This window comes from Lolium rigidum, chromosome 7 (genome assembly GCF_022539505.1).
Source record: "Lolium rigidum isolate FL_2022 chromosome 7, APGP_CSIRO_Lrig_0.1, whole genome shotgun sequence".
Classification (NCBI taxonomy): Eukaryota; Viridiplantae; Streptophyta; class Magnoliopsida; order Poales; family Poaceae; genus Lolium; species Lolium rigidum.
Genome location: NC_061514.1, coordinates 83,169,386 through 83,194,379, shown reverse-complemented (window position 1 = coordinate 83,194,379; position 24,994 = coordinate 83,169,386). Strand labels below are relative to the sequence as shown.

Below are 24,994 nucleotides of genomic sequence, written 5' to 3'. Positions count from 1 at the left end.
GTGGTGATACAACCCCGTCTTCAAAATTCTATCTCGTGCATCTCACAGATAGACCGAGTCGTAAACGTCTGAAAAATATAGAAGTGCAGAAGGAAAAAAGGAAGGGAACAGAAACCGGAACGAAAACCTACCAAGTTCTTCTAGAACCGAAGCATACCACCTATAGCAATCGCCGCTCCGGCGTGCATAAAAGTTAACCGATTCTTCCTGGTGATCGCCCACGGACACCGTGCATCAATCAAACGAATCGAAGAGAAGAACCGATTCTTGTTTCTCTCTGCCTCGAACGCAGGCGATGGACTTGACAGGGGACCTCCCGACGCAGCCCGGCTCTCGCGGCCTGGCCATGCTCGCCGCCGGAATCGCGAGAAGCCTCGCCAAGGAGAACGCGGGCAGCAACCTGGTGTTCTCGCCGCTGTCCATCTACGCCGCGCTCGGACTCCTGGCCGCCGGCGCCCGGGGCGACACCCTGGACGAGATCCTCCGCGTCCTCGGCGCGCGGTCACGCGGCGAGCTCGAGGAGTTCGTCTCCTGCGTGGCGGAAGAGGTGTTCGACGACCACTCAGGCTATGGCGGGCCGCGCGTCGCGTTCGCCTGCGGCGTCTGGAGCGACCTGACGTGCCCGCTGAAACCAGCCTTCCGCGAGGCCGTCGTGGGCACGTACAAGGCCGAGGCGAGCACCGTCGACTTCACCAACGATCCGGAGGCGGCGCGGGGCCAGATCAACGCCTGGGTCGCGCAGGTGACGCAGAACCTGATCGGCTCCGTCTTTGGTCCGGAAGCGATAAAGCCGTTCACCCGCGTCGTGCTCGGCAACGCCATGTACTTCAAGGGAAGCTGGGCCGAGTCCTTCGACAAGAGGGACACGACAAACAAGCTTTTCCACCGGCTCGACGGCAGCACCGTCGACGTGCCCTTCATGCAAAGCTGGGATCGCCAGTACATCGCCGTGCACCACGGGTTCAAGGTCCTCAAGCTCCAGTACCAGATGCAGAGCGATCCTTTCGCGTTCGCGGGTCAGTCCGTCCACTACACTCGTGACGGTGCATTCCTTCTGAGTGACCACAGCCGGTACGATGGAATCGCCCATACGGCCGGCCATCCGTATGTTTCCAACCTTACTCCGTCTGGCACTCCCACACCATATTATGTCCCCTATCGTCGTAACAAGCGCACACAATTCTCCATGTGCATCTTCCTCCCGGACGCCGTGGATGGCTTGCGGAGCCTGGTTGACATGATAGCATCCCAGCCTGGCTTCATGCACCAGCACCTGCCGAAGAATATGCTCGCCGTCAGCCAGTTCCGGTTGCCCAAGTTCAAGCTGTCATTCCAAGGCAGCATCGTTGCAATCCTCAAGAACCTGGGGCTTCAATTGCCGTTCGGCGATCTGGCCGATCTGTCTGATATGGTGGCGGACAATGAGTCTGGCTTACCACTGGAAGTGAGTGAGGTCATCCACAAGGCGGCCATCGAGGTTAACGAGGAAGGTACCGAAGCTGCAGCTGCTTCCGTCATGAGCATTCAGTATGGATGTAGCGCAATACCGCCACCGTCACCTCCTCGAGTGGATTTTGTAGCTGATCATTCCTTCGTGTACTTCATTGTCGAGGAGGATACCGGCGTTGTTGTCTTTGCGGGGCATGTCCTCGACCCCTCTAAAGAGAACTAGACAGTTTCGAACGCGTGGTTTTGCTTAGATTTTCTATCCCCATAATGGTAACCTCATAGCTAGTTTCATAGGAGTACTTTGATGTTGTTTATTCTCGGAACTCTCCTTTTTTATGTACTTTAATTGATTGCTTAATTTCACTGCATTATATATACTTCCACCACCGTTCCATATTACTTGGACGATTAGGTTTTGTCAAAGTCAAATGTCGCAAAGTTCGCAACTATGCACAAAAAAGTATAAGAATCTGCAATATCAAAACAATAGTATTAGAACCATAATAGAATATATTTTCATATTACATATAGTGCAAATGGAAGTATAAGAATCTGCAATATCAAAACAATAGTATTAGAACCATAATAGAATATATTTTCATATTACATATAGTGCAAATGGATTCTTAAAAAAATTCACATAAATAATTGGAAGGTTCACATCATCTAATCTAAAATACTAAGAAAGACGTTGTGGGCTTAGTCCAATGATTCGGGTCGCAGTGGTGCATCTTAACGACCAGAGTTGGATCCCTGTCAAGGATGAATTACTAGAATTGTCATGCCAAGTCCTGCTTCTACTATATCAATAGTCTTCTAGTTCCTTCTAGACACCGTTTCATTTAAAAAAAAACTAAGAAATCCCCTTGGATCATAAAATCTCTTAATTGGATATTTGCTAGGCATTTTCATCCGTAAGGATCAATCGCTACATCCCGACCCATAGGTTGTTTGCTCAATCAATAACATGTAGTCTAGGAAATTCCTCGCTCGATTGAGCGAGCCGAAGTACATAGCTACATGTTGTGCATCTTTTTAGAAACTGTTGCGCGTCTTATACTTTGATAAAAAAAAGAGTAAACCTATTAAGATATTTCACATGTTATATATCGTTCCGGCACTGCGCTAGCCAGGGCATATGTGGTCTCACCTATGACAACGTTGTTCCTGGGTCATGGCGAACAATCTAGGAGCCAGCGACACCTTCTAAGGCAGTTGGTGGTAACTACTTGATGAATTGTAGTTTCCACCAAAGCAAGTATGGAGTTGGATTTGGGTTATAATAGCTGTGAAACCGAGCAGAGCAGCCGGAGCAGGTAAAAGAACTGCATCTTCATGTCATGGGACAGCTTCATCTGAAAATAACAACCAACAAAATGTTAGTCCAGCTCCTGATCAATAATTACATGGGCAGAATTTAAGTGCAAACTTGATCTATATATGTAATAAATGAGAAAAGATGCATCATATTTTTATGTAGTAAGGAACTCAAGTAAGCTCCTCTGGTGTGCGTGTGTGTGTGTGTGTGGGGGGGGGGGGGCACTGGCCCCCTGAATTGCACTAAGCTCCGCCAGTGTTTGCATATATTTGCTTTCAAATAGTCAAGGCCACTATGATGAAGGTCCCTATGAAGGAAGATTGTACAAAGAAATCTAAATCTATATCTATATCTATACCTTACAAATAAATGAGCTAATATTTCCGTAGTTTGGTCCGTCAAAAGTGCGCTTTCGTCCATATTTATTGGCGCCTTCGTACGTCTGCGCCTATATGCTCATGATATATTCGTGTTGGAAACCGATCGGTTCAATGTGTCCCCGTCGGTTTCTCTCCCGTCGACGAAAACGACTCGACGTCCGGTTCCTATATATATATAGGGCGTTTGGTAGGCTGGACGCCCCTTGGCTCGCATCGGTCCAGTAATTTTCGGTTTGTTTGGTTGCCTGGGCTCACTCACGCTTTTGCATTGCATGGTTCTTAAAGCACCCTTGGGCCAGGCCCTGGAGGAATGTCCGATTCGGCCGTTTCGTTTCTAGGGATGCAGACAAATCTTGTAAGCAACCCATGCAAAAGAGAATCCTTAGATGCAACCTATGCACGTGATCAATCTCCATTACATTACTCTACACACCCTCTATTCAATCAACACAAACATATTCCAAATCAAAATAAGCTGTACATGAAAAAGATGCGTCTCGATGATATGAATTAATTTTCACAATCGGTTTCGAGTTTGGTTGGTCGTAAATCGTCAATTTCGTGTATGAAGTTTTAAGAGAATTTTGCAAAATTTATCGCACACGCTCAACCTTTTGAAATTTCCTTTGAGGAGTAGGTTCACCTCACCATTCCGCATGATTTTTATGTTGACATGTTTTTGTTTCGGTGTACATACACGGATAGATAAATAACTAGCTAGTATATTGTAATGTGTACATATATGTGAGTATAGTTTGGAGTACATCTTCATGGACGGCGACATGGTAATGATAGGTGAGAAGTGAGAGATGACAATCCATGATGGTGGCGGCATGGTGATGTTCGTCTTCGCGGTCGGCGATGTGGTGATGCTTGTGACCGGCATGACCGGCGGTGTCATGGTGATATTCAACTTTGTTGTCAGCGACATGGTGATGCATGTGACAGGCATGAACGGCGGTGTCATGGTGGTGTTCATCTTCGTGTTCGGTGACGTGGTGATGTGTGTGACCGGCGTGACCAGCGGTCCCATGGTGGTGTTCGGCAACGTCGTCGGCGACATGGTAATGCGTCTGACGGGGCATGAACGACAGTGTCATGGCGGTGTTTGTCTTCGTGTTCGGCGACGTGGTTATGCCTGTGACGGGCATGACCGGCGGTGCCATGGTGGTGATGGTTATGGTATGTGATAGACAGTAATCCATGGTGGTAACCGTGTAGGTGTAGCTAGTGGCGGCGATGTTCTTGTTGTGCTACACCGAAAGTTCCGGTCTATCATATTCAGCCCAGTCTTGCGCCTAGGTAGCGTAAACCCGCCTTGGCCACCGTCGGCGAGAGTGACATGGTGGTCTTTCCACACACCGGCGTGGTGCCAGGCTTCGTGACAGCGGCGGGAGGCTTTGTGATAGGTGAGGAGGTGAGAGGTAAGGTCACCATGTAGATAAGTGGTGAGGCTAAAGCTGAGCTCATATGAAACCAAACAAACTGATCCTTACATTTGTGCTGAGCTAAAAACTTCGACCCAAGTGACCTAACATGCCAAATCTGCACCTTGGCCCGTCTAGAACGAGATGTGGATTGTTCCCACTGCGACATACCGTGGTAGCTAGTTAGATATTTTATCCCAATAATGGCAACCCCATAGCTAGTTTTATATCTGTGTTATGCATAGTTCCACCGTTCCATATTACTTGGTCTATTAGGTTTAGTCAGAGTCAAATGTCGCAAAGTTCACAAGCTATGCATAAAAAGGTATAAGAATCTACAATATCAAATCAATATTAGAGCCATAAAAGAACATATTTTCATATTATATATAGTGCAAATGAATTCTTAGTAACATTCACATAAATAATTGCAAGGTTCACGTCATCTAAAATACTAAGAAATCCTCTTGAATCAGAAAATCTCTTGATTGAGTATTTGCCGAGAAGGACATAACTTTCTGCGTATGCATAAGTTGTATATGTAAGCATTCTTTTTAATCTTTTATGGCTAACTAAGCTGCCCGACCCAATACCTGATTTTTCCTTGAGTTCACGCGATCCCTTTAATTTGTAGCGAGTATAGCTAACATTCCGAGTTCTCTCCCTCCATCGCTTTGTCATACATGTGTTGCACTACATCACGGTAAAGGCTTTGTCATACAGGTGAGGTGACGATCTTCTTCAGCCCTCCATTATTACCTTTACCCTCCCTATTCTTCTTCCCTAGCCGATCACCCAACGAATCGGAAGCCATTCATGACATCCTTTTTTTTTGCTTTTCATCTTCTCCATGCAAGAGTAACCAAAGATGAATAGTTCCATAAAAAAGTTAATGAAAAGGGGCATTGAAATTTGATTATGTTCATATGGTAGAACAAGTATTGCAACATGCTCCAAGTTCGCTTCCCCGTTTCATCCTACATGGGTTTATACGAGGATAGTTCATTAGCATAGCCAGAACACATGTCAACAACACATATCTTCTCCGGCGGACCCATTGCGTCGGCTTCTTATATTTATCGTTGCTCCGCCGATTACTACCTTCTTCCTCCCTCTTCTTGTCCTCCAGCCACTCACGCAGCAAATCAAAAAACAATTGGTGGCCTCCCTCTTTTAGTTAGTCTTCTCCATGCAAGAGTAACCTATGGAGGAATTATCCATTCACAAAAAAAATTAACAAAAAGAGATGATTTCGTTAATTTTAAGATCCGATTCGTCGGCCAGTCTTTCAGAGATGCTCATAGGTAGGAGCAGAGCTAGAGGAAAATTTCCCTTGATGCATGTTTAGGTTTGCAGCCTTTGCTAACTGAATTTATGCCCCCTGGTGCACTTTTTTATTCCTAACATGATGCACTACTCTCAATTAGTGTACAAGTACTAGTAAGAAAATCTTGGACTGCATCAGGATAAGCCTAAAGATGTCCACCCAGAGGTACTGGCAATAACGTGTGAGACATCGAAAAGTCCTTTTGAATCATGGGCAGCAATGTTCTTATTGTATAAAAAAATTGAAAATTATATTTATATATTTCAAAAAATTACGTAACAAAATTCTAAAAGTATATAATTATGTATTCCACTAATGTATAAAATCTCAATTACAAACGTTTTATTTTCTGAGCTACACAAAAATGACAAAGTCTGAATCTTTTTGGAGATTTAAATCACTATACTCAGATTCACATATTTGTTATTTTAGTTAAAAAAATACACGTTTGTGGGATAAAATACTAACTACATCACGATTTATTTTCAGATTCTTCTAACACTTAAAAATATGATTTTTAATTAGTTTTCTGAAAAAAGATCACTGGTGGTCATGAGCATTAAATCTCTGTCCGAGAGACATGTCCTTCATCAACACACTACGAGTAGTAGAGGCACGAAAGGAAACTAAAAGCCAAAAGATTCAGAGAAGAAAACAAAACCTGCCAATATAGATTGTTTCCAATTTAAGAAAATGTTAAATTGTTTCCATTTTGTCCTAAATTTACCTCGCTTGAGAACCGACCTAAATAAAGCCGATTCTTGTTAGAGTTTTATTAGGGGAAATAGCGTGTATTAGGGAAAAGAAGTGGTCACCTACTCTTTTCTCCACGAGATTTTCTGTGTCTCTAGAGTCAGCGATGGAAGCGACGAGGAACCCGATGGCGCAGGCTGACCTTGTCGGCCTGGCGGCGCTCTCAGCCGGCCTCGCGAGGTCCCTGGCCGAGGAGAACGCTGAAAACAACCTGGTGTTCTCGCCGCTGTCCATCTACGCCGCTCTCGCGCTCCTAGGCGCCGGCGCTCGGGGAGCCACCCTGGACGAGATCCTCCGCGTCGTCGGCGTCCGATCACGCGGCCAGCTCGAGGAGATCGTCGCCCGTGTGACGGGGGACGCGCTCAAGGACCAATCCGACTCCGGCGGTCCGCGCGTCGCGTTCGCGTGCGGCATCTGGAGCGAGCTCACGCGCCCTCTGAAGCCAGCCTTCCGGGAGGCCGTCCTGGGCACCTACAAGGCCGAGGCTAGCACCGTCGACTTCATCAACAACCCAGAGGAAGCACGGAGCCAGATCAACGCGTGGGTAGCGCAAGCCACGAGCAATCTGATCGGATCCATCTTCGGTCCGCGATCAATCACCCCGCTCACCCGCGTCGTCCTCGGCAACGCCATATACTTCAAGGGCAAGTGGGAAAGGCCCTTCGACAAGAAGCGCACAACCAACAAGCTTTTCTACCGCCTGGACGGCGGCACCGTCGACGATGTGCCCTTCATGAAGAGCCGGTCGTCCCAGTTCATCGCGGTGCACAACGGATTCAAGGTGCTGAAACTCCGGTACCAGATGGCACAAGCGCAAGGTAATCCATCAGGCCACACTACGTGATGATCTCTACCTCCAATACATTCATCGCATACTCTGGGAGGCCATCCGTATGACCGTATTTCTCCAAAATCTTGATTACTCCATTATGCTGACCTGCCGAGTGTTGACAGGCTATGCGAAGGAGTCCTCTGATCGTAACAAGCGCACCAAGGTGTCCTCTGTCAAGCCTACACAGTTCTCTATGTGCATCTTCCTCCCTGATGGCCGCGACGGCTTGCCGAACCTGGTTGACATGATAGCATCCCAGCCCGACTTCCTGCACGAGCACCTGCCGAAGAAGAAGGTCGAAGTCGACGAGTTCCGAGTCCCAAAGTCACTACGTCAGGTCCCTTGATCAGCGGCACTAAAAACTGCCGCTAAAGCTGCAAAATATGCTGGCAATTAGTTTTGGTGGCACAGAAAAAAATGCTGCATTTATTGCTGTCGTGGAAGGTAATTGGTGGCATTTTCAGAAACTGCCGGCACTTTTATTTAGTGGCACATTTCAAACTGCCGGCACTTCTATTTTGTGGTACTTTTAAAACTGCCGGTAGTATTATCTTTGCCGGCACTTTTTAAATTGCCTGTAAAACCATCGCAGGTACTTTTTTAATTGCCTGTAAAACCATTGCCGGCACTTTTTTAATTGCCTGTAAAACCATTGCCTGCAGTTTTTAAATTGCCTGTAAACCCATTGCCAGCACTTGTTAAATTGCCTGTAAAACCATTGCCGGCACTTTTGTTTTATGCTTCCATATCAATTTGAGGCACTATATCTGATGTGCCATTGATTCCATTTTCAGACATTCTTGGCAAGTGAGGCACTGTTAATCGTACCTCAAATGTAAATAATGCGTGCAACTAAATTTTCAGGTTAAAAATAACTGTATTGCATAATAATTAATATTACGCCGAATTCCTTACAATAACATCACAAATTACAGTGACAGCAATTACAAACGAAGTGTCTATCTTATGTAACTATACCAACAATGAGTCAGCAGATTTGATCATTGTTACCAAGGCCAAGGACAGAAGCTCCAACCCGAGATAGTTCATGTCTTTCTCTCCGATGTCGAAGCTGCTGCAGAATGAGTTCTTGCCATCAATTTCACCTTCGTCTTCGTTGCCAGTTGAAGCTTCCAGTAAAGAATGTTGTTTCATTAAAAAACAGGTCTTACTGATTGTACTAACAATGAAAACATTAAGTAAAAGTTTGAATATAAATAGAACAGTATATTGCCAGAATACAAATAAGCAAGAGTATAGATAATTCACATTAATCCAAGGCTTACAGTGTGGCTACTTGAAGGAAACCAGTGTTGTAAGGTATTTCTCCAGAGATACAATGTACATCACGTTGAGCAAGAGTATATATGAGATCATGCAAACGAAGATAGTCAGCATTAAAAGAGCAGAACATGGAAAATGAAAAAAATGTGAATACAAAGATTTAGATACTCAAAATGACATAAGTAATCACTATCCCACAGAAGGAAATCAACGTGCCTCCTTTTTTCAGAGTAAGATTAATTAACCCACAAAGGATACTCACAATATATCAGGAACAGGAATTTTGCTTTTGGTAAGCATGATCTCATATCAACCTGTAATAGCAGGAAAAATTAGTTCATTACATGACGGAATAATTACCATAATTTTTCTAACTCCGCATGCTAAAATAGAATTTTGTTGACTAAAGATGACAAGAAAACTGAAGCTAGACATGAAATCAGAACACTAGCAAGAGTAAGAAAGAACAAAACTATTCAAAAGTCACTTTAGAAGGAAATTGATTGCAGCACGGGGTACTGTAGATATTACAAACCATAGTTTCATACTCCGTACTAAAAAGGGATAATACACGATAAAGCTTTCAAAGTCAATCAGCTGAGAATTTGCAAGGAAAAAAAATAGATTCACTTAGGAAAGAGCAGTAATCATGCATATCATATTATCATGCAGTTCTAATCACGAAGAATGGTTTGACAAAACCGAGTTACAGGGCTTGAGAATTCAGCATATCATGAAAACAAATATAACAAGATTGAGAGGGATTAAGTGCTAAAGGTAGACGCGCAAGAATGAAAGGTCAGAAACTTTCGAGTGCTCTACCGCAAATCGGTATATTAAGAAAGCGGAAGTTCCCATACCAAGTGGACAACTTCTGGCATGCTAAGAGTTGAGGCACGTCTTTGTTCCTTCTTTCTCACTTGCATTATTGCAACAGCAGTGGAGAGCAAGGTCTCCAAATTGGATATCATGAGCCCTGCAAAATAGTGCATGACTAAATAAAGTTTCGATGCAGAGATTGTCCACATGTTAAACAAGCTGAACGTAAAAACATATTGCAATCTCAAATGGCAAACACAAGCTGTATCTGGATATCTCATATCATAGAATTCATCACTTATAGCAGAATTCCTTTTAGGATGACGACAATTATCAATGTGCAAAATTAAATGATGTGAGGACAGGTAGAAACCAAAGCTGAATAGGCACATGATTCACTCATCTAAATTAACTAGATGTAGCATTATATGAGTGATTGTTCTAAGCTCTCTCGCACAACTAGCATCTAATCTTACAACTAGCATCTAATCTAAATGTAAAATGTAGGGAACGGATTCATCAACTCCTCCCGAGAAAGGTGTGCAATAATCTGCGAAGATTACCAAATAGATATTAGCATTCAAAACTGGTTGTTCAAGATGTGTTCAATTTACTTCTTAGTTGTTTCTAATAGGACAGAAACACTCTAAATTCAAAGGCTTCAATTAGCGTGCAAACAGTGGAAAGGTTTAGCTTAGTATGTATTCAGGTAACTGAACACCTCAGGTAACACAGCTGTACTGATTTCATATATCCACGCAATGAGAAAAAGGTTTAAGAAAATATACAAGAAAAGGTAACATAACACGCTCCTGTGCATTTGCATCTCACAGAGAATGCCAGAGATAACTAAAATCAGTTGAAGTGCAACCATGCCATTCAAATACTCATTAAATTATTCCTGGAGATTCAGCAGACTGCAAGTCCCTGCAACTATGTGAGCTCTTACTCAGATAGCTAATTCGTCGAACACCTTCAGTGCACGTCACTTCAAATTGCAACGCTACGGTTCATACAGATCAGAGAAATCCATCAGAAACTCACCGAGTATAATAAAACGTTAGTTTCACCGACGGCCCGAGCAGCGAGATGTTGAAGAGCGCCACGGGAGGCAGCACGTCGACGAGGGCGTTGGAGTGGGGTGCAGAGCGACCAAGGTCGACGGCATCAGCAGCTCGCGGTTGATGGTGCTGAGAAGGACCTGGGCACGGGGTCCAAGAGGTCACTGAGGCAGCGTGGTCGACCGAGATCGACGAGGAGGCGCAGCCGGAGGCGCGGGTGAATGGGCGCCGCGCCGGCGCCGAACAATGGGGCTAGGGTTTCACGGGGTTGTGGGAGGGGTGCGATAGCGAATCGCGGCGACGGTAAACCGTAAACCAGAAGAGGAGTCTGGGGCGCCGGAGACGCCCGGCAGCGACCGGAGAGGCAGGCGGCGGCGTCGCGAGCGTGAGAGGGGATCGAACGGGAGGTCCTGCGCGTGAGTGAGGTGAGAGATAATGAGAGTGGGTCGGGAAGGTGTTGACTTGCTGACTAATAAGTGATTCTTTCCAAGGGGTTAGCCAGAAAAGTAACAAAGATTACCGGCACTTTTTTTGCGAATGAGGCTGCTACACGCTTTGGCAAAATGCCTGTAATCCTGCAAAAGATGCCGGCACTTTCCAAAAAATGCCGCTAATCATCAAATCTTTAACGGCACTTTTCAATACTGCCGGAATTGATCAAAGTATTTGCGGCACTTTGCTGATCTGCCGCTAATTAGGCAAACTTTTGCGGCACACTTTGAAAAGTGCCTTTGATTAACACATGATTAGCGGCATAGCTAAAAAAACTGCCGCTAAATCTACAATTCGTGGCAGTTTAGGATAGTGCCTGCACCAAAACTGCCGGGAATCTGGGGACGTGGCATAGTGAGTTTAAGTTGTCCTTCGAAAACAGCGTCGTCACCATTCTCAAAAAGCTGGGGCTTCAGTTGCCATTCAGTGACCAAGCCGATCTGTCTGGCATGGTAGAGCCTGATGAATCCGGCTTGCCATTGGTCCTGAGTGATGTCTTTCATAAGGCGATTATCGAGGTAAACGAGGAAGGCACCGAAGCTGCGGCTGTCACCATGATGAGCATAAGGGTAGGATGTTCGATGAGACCACGGCCGCCACCTCCTCAAGTAGATTTTGTCGCTGACCATCCGTTTGCCTACTTCATAGTGGAGGAGACAACCGGTGCAGTTGTGTTTGCAGGGCATGTCCTCGACCCATCTAGAGAGAACTAGGCCGTCTCGATTTTCTTTTGATTTGGATATTTGTTGGAGTATAAATAATGATATTCTCATGTTACGTTTGTTTTTATCAGATATCTATATTCTCTTGTGAATGTAATTCGAAGAGAAATTGTGCGTTGTATGACAATAGAGGTAAAGTTTCAAAGAAGTCAGTTCCGTTGTGCTTTACATAGTTCAGTCTGTACACAGTGAAGAAATTATACAAGGTAACTCCGAAACATCCAGAGACATAGAGTGTACACGACACGGATGAAGGTGATCTGGACCTTCGATCTTATCCGCATCATGGTCGTTATCAAGAACTACGCTCAAGTTCGACATCACGGAAGCATGGAAGAGGAGACGGAAGAAGACTTGGCGAAACCGGCGCACAAACCGGCGCCGCCGGCCGCCACGCCGATCCCAACCGGCGCGCCAAACGCTCGCAGAACGAGAACCGGCGTCGAAACGCTCGCCAAAACGCTCTGATACCATATGATGGGGCCTAAGGCCACATCGGTTGCCCGATCTCACGAATTGACCAAGAACACGAGGGGGGAGGGATGAACATGAAGAACATGGCGAAGAACACTATGAACACACGCAAACGCACACCAACCCGATACAATCCCGGTTTACTCCCGATAGCCCGAACCACTATCTCGATAGAATTTCTCGAGAGAAAGACACAAGGTTGAATCCCCGAGAGAAAGACCGATATACGATCGATAGAGTCACACGAGTGAGAGACCGAGGTAGAATCACAAGTATGAAAGATCAATCATATGAGGAGTGCCTTGTACAATAGATTTGGTAATCTAAGGAGGGGGTTTCTGTGACATCCTGGCCCAGGGCTTAATAGGTTACTCATACCAACAAATTGCAACTTCTTTTCCGGAAGCTTATCAACAAAGAACTCCGAGGTTAAGCGTGCTTGGCCCGAAGTAATTTGAGGATGGGTGACTGACCGGGAAGTAGTTCTCGGGTGCTCATGAGTGAGGACAAACTGCGCAGGAAAGACATATGTTGGTCTGTGGGGCTAGTCTAGAGATCCTAGAGAGCTGCCAGGGGTAACAGGCCCGGCCATGGGTGGTCGGGGTGTTACAGTTTCCCTAATCTCAAAGGGATGGTGGAGGCATAAGCCAAGTTCTCACTCAAATTATGTCTAACCTCATGAAGGGGAGGTGGGAGCCTATATATAGGGAGTCACTAAAGGAGGGGTAGTTTAGGCATACAAATAGCATAGGGAGTAAAGTAGCATGTCCGGGGCATTCCGGCGATAAGACCGGCGGTGCCGGGCTGGGCAACGGTTCTCGTTCGGCGAGCGTTTCGGTTTGTGCGCCGGTTTTCCCAAGTCTTCTTCTGTCTCCTCTTCCATGCTTCTGTGACGTCGGACTTGAGCGTAGTTCTTGATGACGACCATGATGCGGATAAGACCGAAGGTCGGGCTGCATCACTTACTAAGATGTTTAAGATCCACTGAAATTTGCCAGGTTTTAGATTTTTTATGGAAGGCTCGAAATGAGCCAGCTTTGAATTAAGAAGCTATCAACCGGCTAGAAGTTACACCATAAGTTACAAAACACACATGCGCCAAGCACACGCCAAAAAAACACAACAAAAGACAACATAAAAAAAATGTCAAGCCGAAGCGTCAGCTTGACCCATGAAGAGGGAGCCTTGTCTTCTGTTGCACCGGAGCAATCATGACCGTGTCCACACCAACAAACCTCCACCGCACCAAGACTGCAACCCAAGGGGAACTCAACGACAGACCGGCCACCTAGCATAGCACGAGAGTACCTACAGTACTGAACGAACATGCAGCCTACCCGGCAAGCACGCACCGGCCTAGGGACCCCATCCCAGAAAGCCAGCAAGGGCATCAACCAGAAAGATGCCAGAACTGCAGGAAGGCCAACAAGGCACCAACAGCGCCGAGCGGACAGGTCACCAGCACCCGAGCAACCAGCTCAGAGCGAGCACGGCTGGCAGCGGACCGGGCATGGTGGCGGAAATAGACTCCCGGCACCCACCCATGGCCGACAGGGGCAGTGGGGCAATTAGGCCTGCCTGGCCCATATCTAGGCCCGTGGGCCTAGATTTTCCTGCCACCACCCACACACCGGCGGTCAGGACGCCGCCCAGGCAACCCCGACACAACCGCCCACCTCGCCGCGACCATGCATGGCGGGAGCCATGCTGGGCCCAAAACTTAACCCTAGGCAGCCAAGAACCAAATCCTAGGCAGCCCAACGAACACGGCCGACGGCGGCCAAGGAAGCACCGTGCGCGAAGCCCCAGCCACGCCGCGGCCGCCGCCCACACGGCCCCCAATGCCCGGAGTAGCGCCAACCCAGAACGGAGCCGGCGAGCCTCCCCACCACAAGGAAGGGACTCGCCTCGTCGAGCCCTCCAAGCGCGGGGGAAAGGGGAAACAGCCGCTGCCAGCACCGCCTCGCCTTTGGCCGACGGGGGAAGGAAAGGAGGGAGGGTTCTGAGGCGGGGAAGGTGGGGGGCTCCCCGGTCGCCTCATATACTCCAGTAATTTCAGATGCCATTCCCCATGTTTTAGATTGATACATGATGTTTCGTCGGGTCAAGGTTTGTTTCGGAGTGTATATTATAATATTTTTTTTTTGCGAATTGTATATTATAATATTTTGTCCATGTGACCATGTCTCACCAAAATTCACTGTTGCTTTAGAAGGGCAAGACCATGTCTTTTTTGTACCTGAAAGTGATCTATTTCCATTCACATTTCACAGCCAGTTAGATATATACACGAACATATGGGACAACTCTCACGCAAAAGAGTAGCAACTTAACACATAAATTTTTTTTTTAGGAAAAGCCACCATGGGAAGCTTTATTGAACAATGAAATAGTAATTACATCGTTTATCAAAGCTTGAACAATAAAACTAGGTGGATCATCTACCCACACAACAGACTGATCTCCTGATTCTTTAGCTAAAGTATGGGGCTACCACATTTGAATCCCTAGGACAATAAACGTAGCAAATTTTGACAAAGGAACATGCTTGAATAGCTATATCCTGATATATTGCACAGTAAGCTGACGCTGAACCTCAACCTTCCACCATTGTGTCCACAACGTCCTTGCAGTCAGACTGTATAATTAATCTGTGAACCCCAATCTGATTTGCTAGGGCAATTCCGTCAGGCAACGCCAAGGCTTCAGTAGTAGCTGGATCAAATGCAAAACTCGCTCTTCGACTGCTTGCAGCCATGAACTTCCCCATACTATCCCGAATTACTACACCTGTAGCCCCACTCCTTGTATCATAGTCAATAAGCCCAAGGCAGCATCAATATTTACTGAAACGAAATTTTCAGGTGGTTTCTGCTAGGAACTAGTCTTCTCTTGGATCCCTTTTCTCAATGATCTGGTAAAATTTGCAGTTAGTACTCTAATAGACATAGCTGCATCAGTTATCCGCTGCTCCTTTTCACCATTCACCACATTTCTTCGCATCCACCAAATATACCAGGCAGTCACCAATATTAGTTCCCTACAGTCAGGTTCAGAAATCTGTAACTGTATAAAATTACTGTAGTAGATCATATATCCAAAAATTGCACTTCCCGCTCTGGCTGTATCTATTGCTTCAACCACCAATTTCTCCAATCATACAGATCTCCATACTTATCTTGCCTTTTCACATTGAAATAAGGTGTGTTTTATATCTTCACAGTGTATCTTGCATATTGGGCACTGAGCCGATGTGGGTATGTGTCTATTTGCCAATACGCCGAGACATGGGAGAACTCCATGCAATGATTTTCCATGCAAAAATCTTTAATTTTGCTAGGACAGCATTTCTCCATAAATAGTTCCAAACAGGGTTCAATCCTGATCTTCCCCTACCATCCCCTCTCACAGTTTCCTGCCAAGGTGATGATCCCGTTCCATGTGGTAAGCAGATCGAACAGTAAAACACCCATTCTTTGTATATCTCCAGGCAACACAGCCTCCTGCTCCACCGTATAGGCTTAAGGGGATAGATAAAATTTGATGTGCATCTCTTGGCCAGAATATTGATCTGATGAGCTCCTCGTCCCATGCACCCGATATTGGATCAATAAGGTCCTGTACTTTTAAGTACAAATTAGCACCCCTAGGTGTCAATACTTTTCCATTTGGACTCAAGGGAAGCCACTGATCCTGCCAAATGTCAATTTGACTACCATCACCAACTCTCCATATTGCTCCTCTCTTAAAACATTGCAAACCGGCAACAATGCTCTGCCATGTAAAAGAGGAACCACTTTTAACTTGAGCATTAAGAATTTTTCCATGAGGATAATACTCATCCTAAACCCTAAACCCTTGAACAAAGAGATTAAAGCAATGTGGATCTCGAAATCCAAGTCCACCTTCCCTCTTCGTGTACACAATTTCCACCAAGCAAATCAGTGCATCTTGTTGTTAACATCATCTCCCCACCAATATTGCGCTATCTCCGTTTACAAATGTTCTTCGGGATACTAAATACAGACATTGCAAATACTGATAAAGATTGAGCTACAGCCTTGAGTAGCACTTCCTTGATACCCATGGACAAAATCTTTTCTTTCCACCCTTGTAATCTTTCACACACTCTATCCACTAAATATTGGAAAGAGTCACTTCTTTCAGCACCAACCAACAGAGGGGGCCCAAGATATCTATCTGAGAGAGCCTCTGTTACTATATTCAGTCTTGTGCAAACTTCCACTCTCCTGTCTAGTGGTGTATTTGGACTAAAGAAAATACTTGATTCCATCACTCACAATCTGCCCCGACGATGCACAATATAAATCAAGAATATTTTTCAGACATGTGGCATTAGCATCATCCGCTTCCATGAGAATGAATAATGAATGAATCATCCGCAAATAGCAAATGAGACACAGATGGTGCATTGCGGCACACTTTAACTCCAATTAAATTTCCTTGCTCTCCAGCATGTGTTATAAGGGCTGAAAACCCTTCCGCACAAAGTAAAAATAGGTAGGGGCTCAATGGATACATAACTCTTAGATACATACATGGACACATGGGAAAGCTCTCGTGCAAAAGAGTAGCAACTTAACACACATAACTCGCTATAGAAACAATGCATCAGGTATTCAGGTTAGTTCTCCATCCAAGCATGTATGCCTGCACCAAGTGTCGAAGATCTTAGTTCCAACTTCTGCTGGTGATCAGTCCAGGTTACGTAACAACAAAACAAAAAGACCATCTGGTTAGGTCCAGTAATACAAAACTGAAGGAACTTGGTATATTATGCATGCAAAGGAGAACCACCAGGACAGTATGCATGCAAAGGAGAACCACCATGTATAGCACAGAATTGTCACAAATTCTGATTAAAAACTGTATATTAGTAAACTACCATCTCACAAACTCATCCAGGAGATAACAATGCAAGTACTCAAATTCTGTTTGCAATTAATAGAATAGAATTTTACGGAGTTGCATACAAATGCTTCTGTTTGTAAACCATAAATTCAGTTCAGGCTTAACCCACAGATTGCACAAGCTATGTTCGACGTTGGTGTCACAAAATATATATCTTACAAGAATCATTCAGGAGATTTCAACTATGAGAACCCTTTTATACATCAAAAACAGTAGTGTACTGCAACTGAGGCAAGAGAGTAGTTCTAAAACAGCAAGCAGTAAGTTTGAGTTGCAGGCAGTATGCATGAATAATTCTTTTCAAATACAGTCAGAGAGATACAAAAATCTACTCTACTTCATTGAAACTTGAACAATTAGCTGAAGTAGTAGGTTTGGTTCATAGAAGTATCTAATCTGAAGTCATATTTCATAACTAGAATGCATGTTTACAAATGTCAAGAGGTGCGGTTGTCTGATATGAGTCTACAAATGTGGCACGATAAAAAGGACTAAGTCTGTGCACCACGACTCGACAGTAAAATAACCGTCAGGTACAGCATCCCAGGAAAAGAAAACTATGCCTGAAAGTTAATGTTCCTGTCATGTACCTCTGATGTTTAGCTGACATAAAAGCAAATTTCTGTCAAGTTTGGATTCTGCAGGATAACGTATATTCCTGTCGATGCCAAGATGGCAAGAAAATGAGCTAGAATAAGCAAAAGGAAGGAACTGTTGGTCACACAATTGATTAATACATCACACAGCATACTGAGAAATGAGAGAACTTACACATGATACCAAATGCTTTGCTAACCATAACTTATGTCAAACACCATAGGAATACATGTTCAGTTCTTCGCATCTAGCTTGATCAAGTTAAGAGCTAACATAAAAAAAAAACTCAACTGTGCACACTATCACTTGAACGTTGATGTTGTATCCTGCTATTTTTGTTGGTCATTTTACCCAAAACGAGAGTTAGGCACACCAATTCAGACAAGGTACTAGTACTACAAGCATAGCTGAGGCAAACTCATTCTAACAGGGCAAACCTTCAAATGCAGTAAGACAATAAAAGGAGAGCATCCATTCCAAAGATAGTGAAGCCATGTACCTTCAGTTTTTAGTTATGTATTCTCTTGCATATCTTGTCTCATGAATGAAGAAGTATCGTCCACTCCTTTCACGCATCAAACATTTATACTGTCTGGATGCTAGTTTCTCTGCAATCTTGGACAGGTCAAGTAAACTGAAGTCAAGTTAACACTTAACATGGAGTACGAATGGCAATGAACTAGCAATACCAAAGGAAATAATGGGGGAGGCAGGGCGCAAGAAACAAAACAGCAGCACTAGCACACCAACAGTCTCCGAAGACATCGACCCAACCTGTAGCCGTAGCATCCCCAAGAGTGGCTCATAACACTCCGAAATATGATGCTTCAAAGGAGGTACGACATCCAAAGGCGCCGCCATCATCCGGATCTGTGTTTTCACCCTGGAATGATGGACGGAGGGGTGTCGACACTCCACGAAACACCTCCAAGGAGGAAAACAGCGCCCACAAGCGCCGCCGTTGCCGGCACCGACCAAGTCGGGCAAGACTCGCGTCCGAAAACCCATGGCCACTGCCTCCAATGAACTATCTTGAGGAGAGCCCACACCACCCGGCAAGCAAGACCACCGGCCAGACGCTGACGCCCACAGCAGCCAGTGGCCGCCGCCCCGCCATCCAAGGAACTACCACACCCTGCGTGGTCTTTCTTCACTGCCTTCCGAGGCCGCCGCTGCCTCGACCTCCATTCGTCGTTCGACCAAACATGATCCTCTATCAGGCCGCCAAATTTGTTGGCCGGACGACCACGACAAGACCGGACCGCCGTCATGGCATCCACTGCCTCAGCGATGCCGGCCAGAAACCCACGGGCTTGAAGCCTTGCACGAGGGCAGAGAGACACCACGGGCTTGAAGCCTTGCATCAATCACCACGCCACCCACCACCTAGGAAGGCCAGGCCGGCTGCCCTCAGGCCTTTGCTCTGCGCGCCATGCGCGGCGCAGTCACTCCTACCCGACCACAGCCCACAAGCCGGAGCCAACTCGACGCCGCCGGCCACCAAGTGCAGAGCCACGCTGCCTGCTACGAACCAGCACACCTGCAGCCGCTGAACACCGCCTCCACCAAACCAGAGCGGCGCCGTCGAGGTGCACCGCTACCGCAGCCATGAATCCCGGGGCCGCTGGCCCGGCGCCCGCGGGCCAGCCGCCCAAGAGCGCCGCTCGCGCGGCTGACCGCAGCACCGCATCTCCAACCACCATGGGCCGCCGCCCCGGCCTCCGGTCCCTCGCGCGCGTGCCGCGGGCAAAGCACCCCGGCCCGCCTTTGGGGACAGGGCCTGCCGCCACCGCGTGTGTCGTCGGCAGGAGAGGGCAACGGACCGGCGGCGCTAGCAGCCACCGGGGGCGAGGTGACGCGCTCGAGCTGGAGGGAGGCGGCGCGAGGCTAGGGCTTTTGAGAACATATCTAGTGCTACCACCCCTTTAGGTGGTACCGTGCTACCGTACAAAAAAACGTATTTTATACATGTCAAAAAATTATACGAAAAATTGTGAGTGCTCATGAAGCATGTCCCTACAACATCCCAAAATTTCATATCCAAAATCGACATGGACACTGAGAAACAAAAAAGAGAAAAGCAGGTAGCACTATTCATGCTGCTTTTCTCTTTTTTGTTTCTCAGTGTCCATGTCGATTTTGGATATGAAATTTTGGGATGTTGTAGGGACATGTTTCATGAGCACTCACAATTTTTCGTATAATTTTTTGACACGTATAAAATATTTTTTTTTGTACAGTAGCACGGTAGCATCTGAAAGGGGTGGTAGCACTAGATATCTTCTCTAGGGCTTTTGCCGCGGGTTCGATCGGAGTGGTAGTTCGGTTCGGTCGGACTGATGCTGGCTCGGTCGGACCCAACTAGTCAGCTGGCCCACGTGTCCGGTAGCACACGAAATTAAACAACAATCGCCGCGCCGCGCCGCGCACCTGCTGCCACGGCCGTCGCCGCCGCCGGAGCCCGGAGAGACGACCATACGTACTGGCAGTGGCAGCAACAGAAAAAAAAGGGGTTCGCCAAAAAAAAAACGACACAAAGACTGGGCTGAAATGTACCGGGCCCAAAGGCCAGCCCACGAAGAGGTTTTATAAACGGTCCCGTCCTTCTTCTCTCCCGCTCCACCCTGTCCCTTCTGTCCTCCCTCCTCCTCGCTCCTCCCCCTGCAAGAAATACAATCACCGATCATCCCCGCTCCTCCTCGATTCTCTTCCTCTCCTCCCGCTTCTCCGCCAAGATGGCGAATGGCGAGCCACCGGAGGGTTGGGCCGAGTGGCTGCGCCGACTTCTCGAGCGGCACCTCGCGCGGGCCATGGTGGCGGAAACCAAGAACCCGGGCCAAGGGAAAAGGCTGGAAGACGGCGAAGGATCCTCGGACAAGTCCCCCCAAGAGCCACCGGAGGGTTGGGCCAACTGGCTGCGCCGGCTTCTCCAGCTTCTGCAGCGGCACTTCGCGCCGGCCAAGGTGGCGGAAACCAAGAACCGGGGAGAAGCCAAGAAAGGGGAAATGCCGGAAGACGAGGAAGCACCCGCGGCCAAGTTCCCCCAAGAGCTCACACTCGACTCCTCGTCCGGGCCACTCGTCCCCGCGCACCAGTCGGCGTCCGAGCTCGTCATCGACGCCAACCAGACCAAGAACGGGTCAAGGAAGCGGCGCCGCAGGCCGCGCAACAAGAAGCCCACGGCGGCGAACACCTCTTCGTCCCAGCAGCCCGACGGGAAGATCGAGCCCGCGGCTGTCGTCGTCGACGCTCACGAGCCCACGCCCGACGCTCCCGCGCCCGCGCCCGCCGTCGTCGCCGAGACCGACACTGAAGGCCGGCAACAAGACGCGCCCAAGAAACGGCATGGCGGAGGTACCGAGCGGGCGGCCCAAGAACTCGCCCTCGAGCCGATCGTCATCGAGCACGACGCCCTCAGGCCGACGATCGCCGAGCAACAGCGCGCGCCCAATGCCGCCGTCAACGAGCCAAGGCCGGCCAGCGCGTTGGACGCCGTCCCCACGCCCAAGCCAAGGGTGGGTGCCGTCTGCCCCGACCCCGACCCCTCCAATGGGTGGCTCAAGCCAAAGAAACCGCGGGCACGCTGGACTCCTGTCCCCCCGCCGCCGCGCCTACCTCGCCCGACGCCTGCGCGCCCTGCTTCGCCTCCCGCCAGGCCGACTCGGCCGCCAGCTTTTGTGCTTCAGGTACAATCCCTCATTCTGCTTTAGATGCTCTGTTCAAACTTGTTCAGTTCAGAATCGTGGAATTTCACAATCCCTCGTCATGGTTTGCATGTTCTGGTCAATCTTGAGTACTCTGCACAATTTAGAAACTTGTGGTTTCACAATCCATGATTATGCTTTTGATGATTTAATGAATTTTGAATACTCTGTTCAGTTTGGGTACTCGGGGTTTCACGGCTTTCAGTTCACAAGTAGAGGTTTAGAGCCAGCCAGGGCTCGGTAGGAAACTAAAATTTAGGCCCTAACTGTGAAGTATCCAACTAAAAGTCATTTTTATCGAACATTATGGTAGTAGTATAACCTTCTCAAAGAACTAAATCTTGCAAAAAAAAAAGATTAGTGGAACTCTTTACTGTTAATCTGGTATCTTCTAGCCAGATGAGATTACTCTAGTAGCTAGGTGCGATTTGGACAAGAGTCCAATTGATATAGCACACAAAACAATTGGCCAAAAGAACAAACTAAAAATGTGAACCAAAACACTCACTGCACACGTATGTTAATTAGAGTGTACTAGAACGTACCAGCTGATTGATGGAAAGAGCACTGGTTGAAAAGTAAAAGATCATGAGGTTGATGTGTTAGTTTGCCGGTAAAGAGGAGTGTTCTGTTTACGCAAACAGCTACTGCTTCATTAATCCATTCATTAGCAATACATACAAAGTATTACAGTAGTAATTAACAAAATGGGAGCCCTCACATTTTTGGGAGTTACACGGGCCTGTTTACAGCCATGCAAGTTCTGAATCAATAATATTTTGTAGGGTGATGAAAGTGAAGACCAAGAAGACAATGGTTTCGGTATCAAGAAAATGTTTGAACCTGAAGGACAAGAAGTAGCTCAGAAGGAAGATAATGAAAGAGAAGAGGAAGAGGAGTTGCACCTCAAGTATTGGATCAAAAATAAGGAGCTCAGGGGCAGGGGGAAGGGCAAGGATACAACTCTGTGCCTCATTTGCTTTTTGGAGCAGAGGAGGAAAGTTCCTGAAATTGCCAATACAGAGAATGATGTCTCTCTCTCTCTCTCTCTCTCTCTCTCTCTCCCCGTTATATTCTGTGAACTAATAGCACAATATGAAATGAATCTAATCCTTTTATCTTCTGTTTAGGCCAGCCGGCATCTAAAAGATGCTCACAATATCAAGAGGGAGCACGTGTGCAAGAAAACAGGTTGCTGGGTCACAGGAAGGAACAAGAGGGACATCGGCATGCACCAGATTCTCTGCCACAACATGTAGAAATTGATGACCTGGTCTTCAGTCAGTTTGGACAGGAGTATCAACTGCGCAACCATTGTTCAGTCTTGGCTTAAAGCTTAGGTTATGGTTGTTTGTGTAATCACTGCAATTAGTCAGTTCATGTAGTAAACAGAGGCGTGTGAATGCTGGGTTTGGGCTCTGAATTTGGTATAGTTCCACCCGTTCTAGAGTACGCAATCGAGGTTATTGGTACATTTTGGCTTTGGCTCTTTCATTCATGATGAAAATCAGAGTATCTCACTATTGTGCCGTCAGAGCAAAGTTGACAAAAACAGTTTATACACCAGTGGTATACACAATTCATCCTCTAGAAATTTTCCATATATGCTGGTAGGAATTCAGCAAAATGACACATGACTGCACATGTTCTGGGGTGCTGTTCAGTTAAGGTCTAGGGGATATGAAGTACATCCTCTATTCCATAATATTAGTATATTTTTAGTTTGCCATAACATACTACATTATGGAACAGAGGGAGTAAGACTTCAAAAGTTTCTAGTTGTATGGAAATTCTTGTGGAACTTTTAATGTAGAAACTACAGGGACACAATAGATTGAGACATGAATAGTGAAATTGTTGTTTAAGATGCCTTGCTTGACAGTGAAATTGCTGTCTCAACAGAATTCTTGTAACTTGACCTTCTGTGATACGCACCCGATCTATAACCTCATCAATCCATTAGGAAACACCCCGAATTCAGATACAAGATTCAAATCCAAGAAAGGGAAGGAGGATAGAAGCAGTAGTCTGGGTTGAGAGGAGCAAGGGAGGAAGGAGATCAGAGCCAACGCTCGATTACAATTTGGCTTCCAAAAGTTAAATCTCCAGAACGTGGGCCCACCTCCAGCTGTCGACGCCTCCGATAACTGGCAGCTATCTCCTCCGTTGCTTCACCTCACGTGGTCCAATCCGGACCGCTGAACTTGCCATTCAGTTTGCGATCACGCCTTTCTGTTGCTCCGTTCCCAGCTGCGCGATGATCTTCTCTTGGTGCTTAAGCTTCATTTTCTTCTGATGATTATCCAGGTCCTCCTTGTGCCATCTTCGAAAGGTCCAAGCATTCGTGCACAGAAGCACCTCAAACCGAATAGCCATTACTTAGATTCAACACACCAACAAACTGCGGGGCACATAGAATATATTACAAAATGAGTTAGAAGCATGCGCCATATACTTAGAGAAAATGCAAGATATGAATAGTTGCAGTCGCCATCTCCTTAGAGAAAATGCAAGATATGAATTTTTGATATTTTGGCACTAAATTTGTATGCCGTATAGTATAGTGCTCATGCTGTGGTCGCTGGTATCATGCAAACTTAAGAAGGTTGTTCAAGGATTATCAATCTTAGGTCCATATATATGTTCTTAGATAATGACCACCTTAGTACCATGTAGGATCCACTTTTCTGTTTACATTCTGAATGTTAACTTGTACAGGAGATGAATATTAGTACATGGGTAAGTGGTGCGGATCCACTACTCATTTATACAGATTTTAAAGGAAGAACTTTCTAAGCAGAATTTAAAAAGTTTGAACAGTACAATGACATTTTTACCTTGCAAAATCGCTTGAAATTTTAGCGGATGGAGATCTTGTCTTCAGGAAAACAAATAGGATTCATTGAGAAACAGAGGCCAGACCACACTTTCAGAATGTCGACGCCTTTGAGCGCCGGAGGAGAAGGCCACAAATACTGACTGACCTAGAGAGCAAAACTCAAGCTAATCCGCTCATCATCTGCTTAACATAATACTCAAATGGTAACCATTGTGCACAGAAAGGAGAAATAGAACTGCAAGTCATGGAGTCTCGCTGACACTCATCCAGCCCTCATAATATCCAAGACAAAAAAAAGGAGCCCAAATTGCTAAACAATCAATACACAGATGCACACACCCAAAAATATCATTAACCATATTCAAAATTAGATTTGTTGACAGGTCATAGCATTGCATAAACATCACATAAGACTTCAAAAGTTTGTAGTTGCATGGAAATTCTTGTGGAACTTTTAATGTAGAAACTACAGGGACACAATAGGTTGAGACATGAATAGTGAAATTGCAGTTTAAGATGCCTTGCTTTACAGTGGAAAGTGGAAAGTTGCCCCCCCCCCCCCCCTCACAAATAAGTGGCGGTTT

General features: G+C 46.4%; 1 protein-coding gene and 1 long non-coding RNA gene across 2 annotated transcripts; one reads left to right on the top strand and one right to left on the bottom strand.

Annotated features, from left to right (window-relative positions):
• Positions 1-295: 295 nt before the first annotated feature.
• LOC124671598 lies at positions 296-11,855 on the top strand. Its single transcript, XM_047207955.1, has 7 exons — positions 296-1,024; positions 1,172-1,670; positions 4,096-4,329; positions 6,753-6,868; positions 7,133-7,472; positions 7,609-7,823; positions 11,502-11,855. The coding sequence occupies exons 1-7, from the start codon at positions 296-298 to the stop codon at positions 11,853-11,855; spliced, it is 2,487 nt and encodes an 828-aa protein (XP_047063911.1).
• LOC124677943 lies at positions 8,907-10,763 on the bottom strand. The gene is made up of 3 exons (XR_006994277.1): positions 10,634-10,763; positions 9,631-9,746; positions 8,907-9,084 (listed from the first exon to the last, which is right to left on the bottom strand). It is a non-coding gene; the product is annotated as an uncharacterized LOC124677943 (long non-coding RNA).
• Positions 11,856-24,994: the final 13,139 nt, after the last annotated feature.

What these genes read in the sequence shown, in the direction of transcription:
- LOC124671598 (XM_047207955.1), top strand. Translation starts at nt 296, where the DNA reads ATGGACTTGACAGGGGACCTCCCGACGCAGCCCGGCTCTCGCGGCCTG. An exon ending in AGAACGCTGAAAACAACCTG is followed by an intron (nt 6,869 to 7,132) that starts GTGTTCTCGCCG and finishes GGCACCTACAAG; the next exon opens with GCCGAGGCTAGCACCGTCGA. An exon ending in CCAGATGGCACAAGCGCAAG is followed by an intron (nt 7,473 to 7,608) that starts GTAATCCATCAG and finishes GAGTGTTGACAG; the next exon opens with GCTATGCGAAGGAGTCCTCT.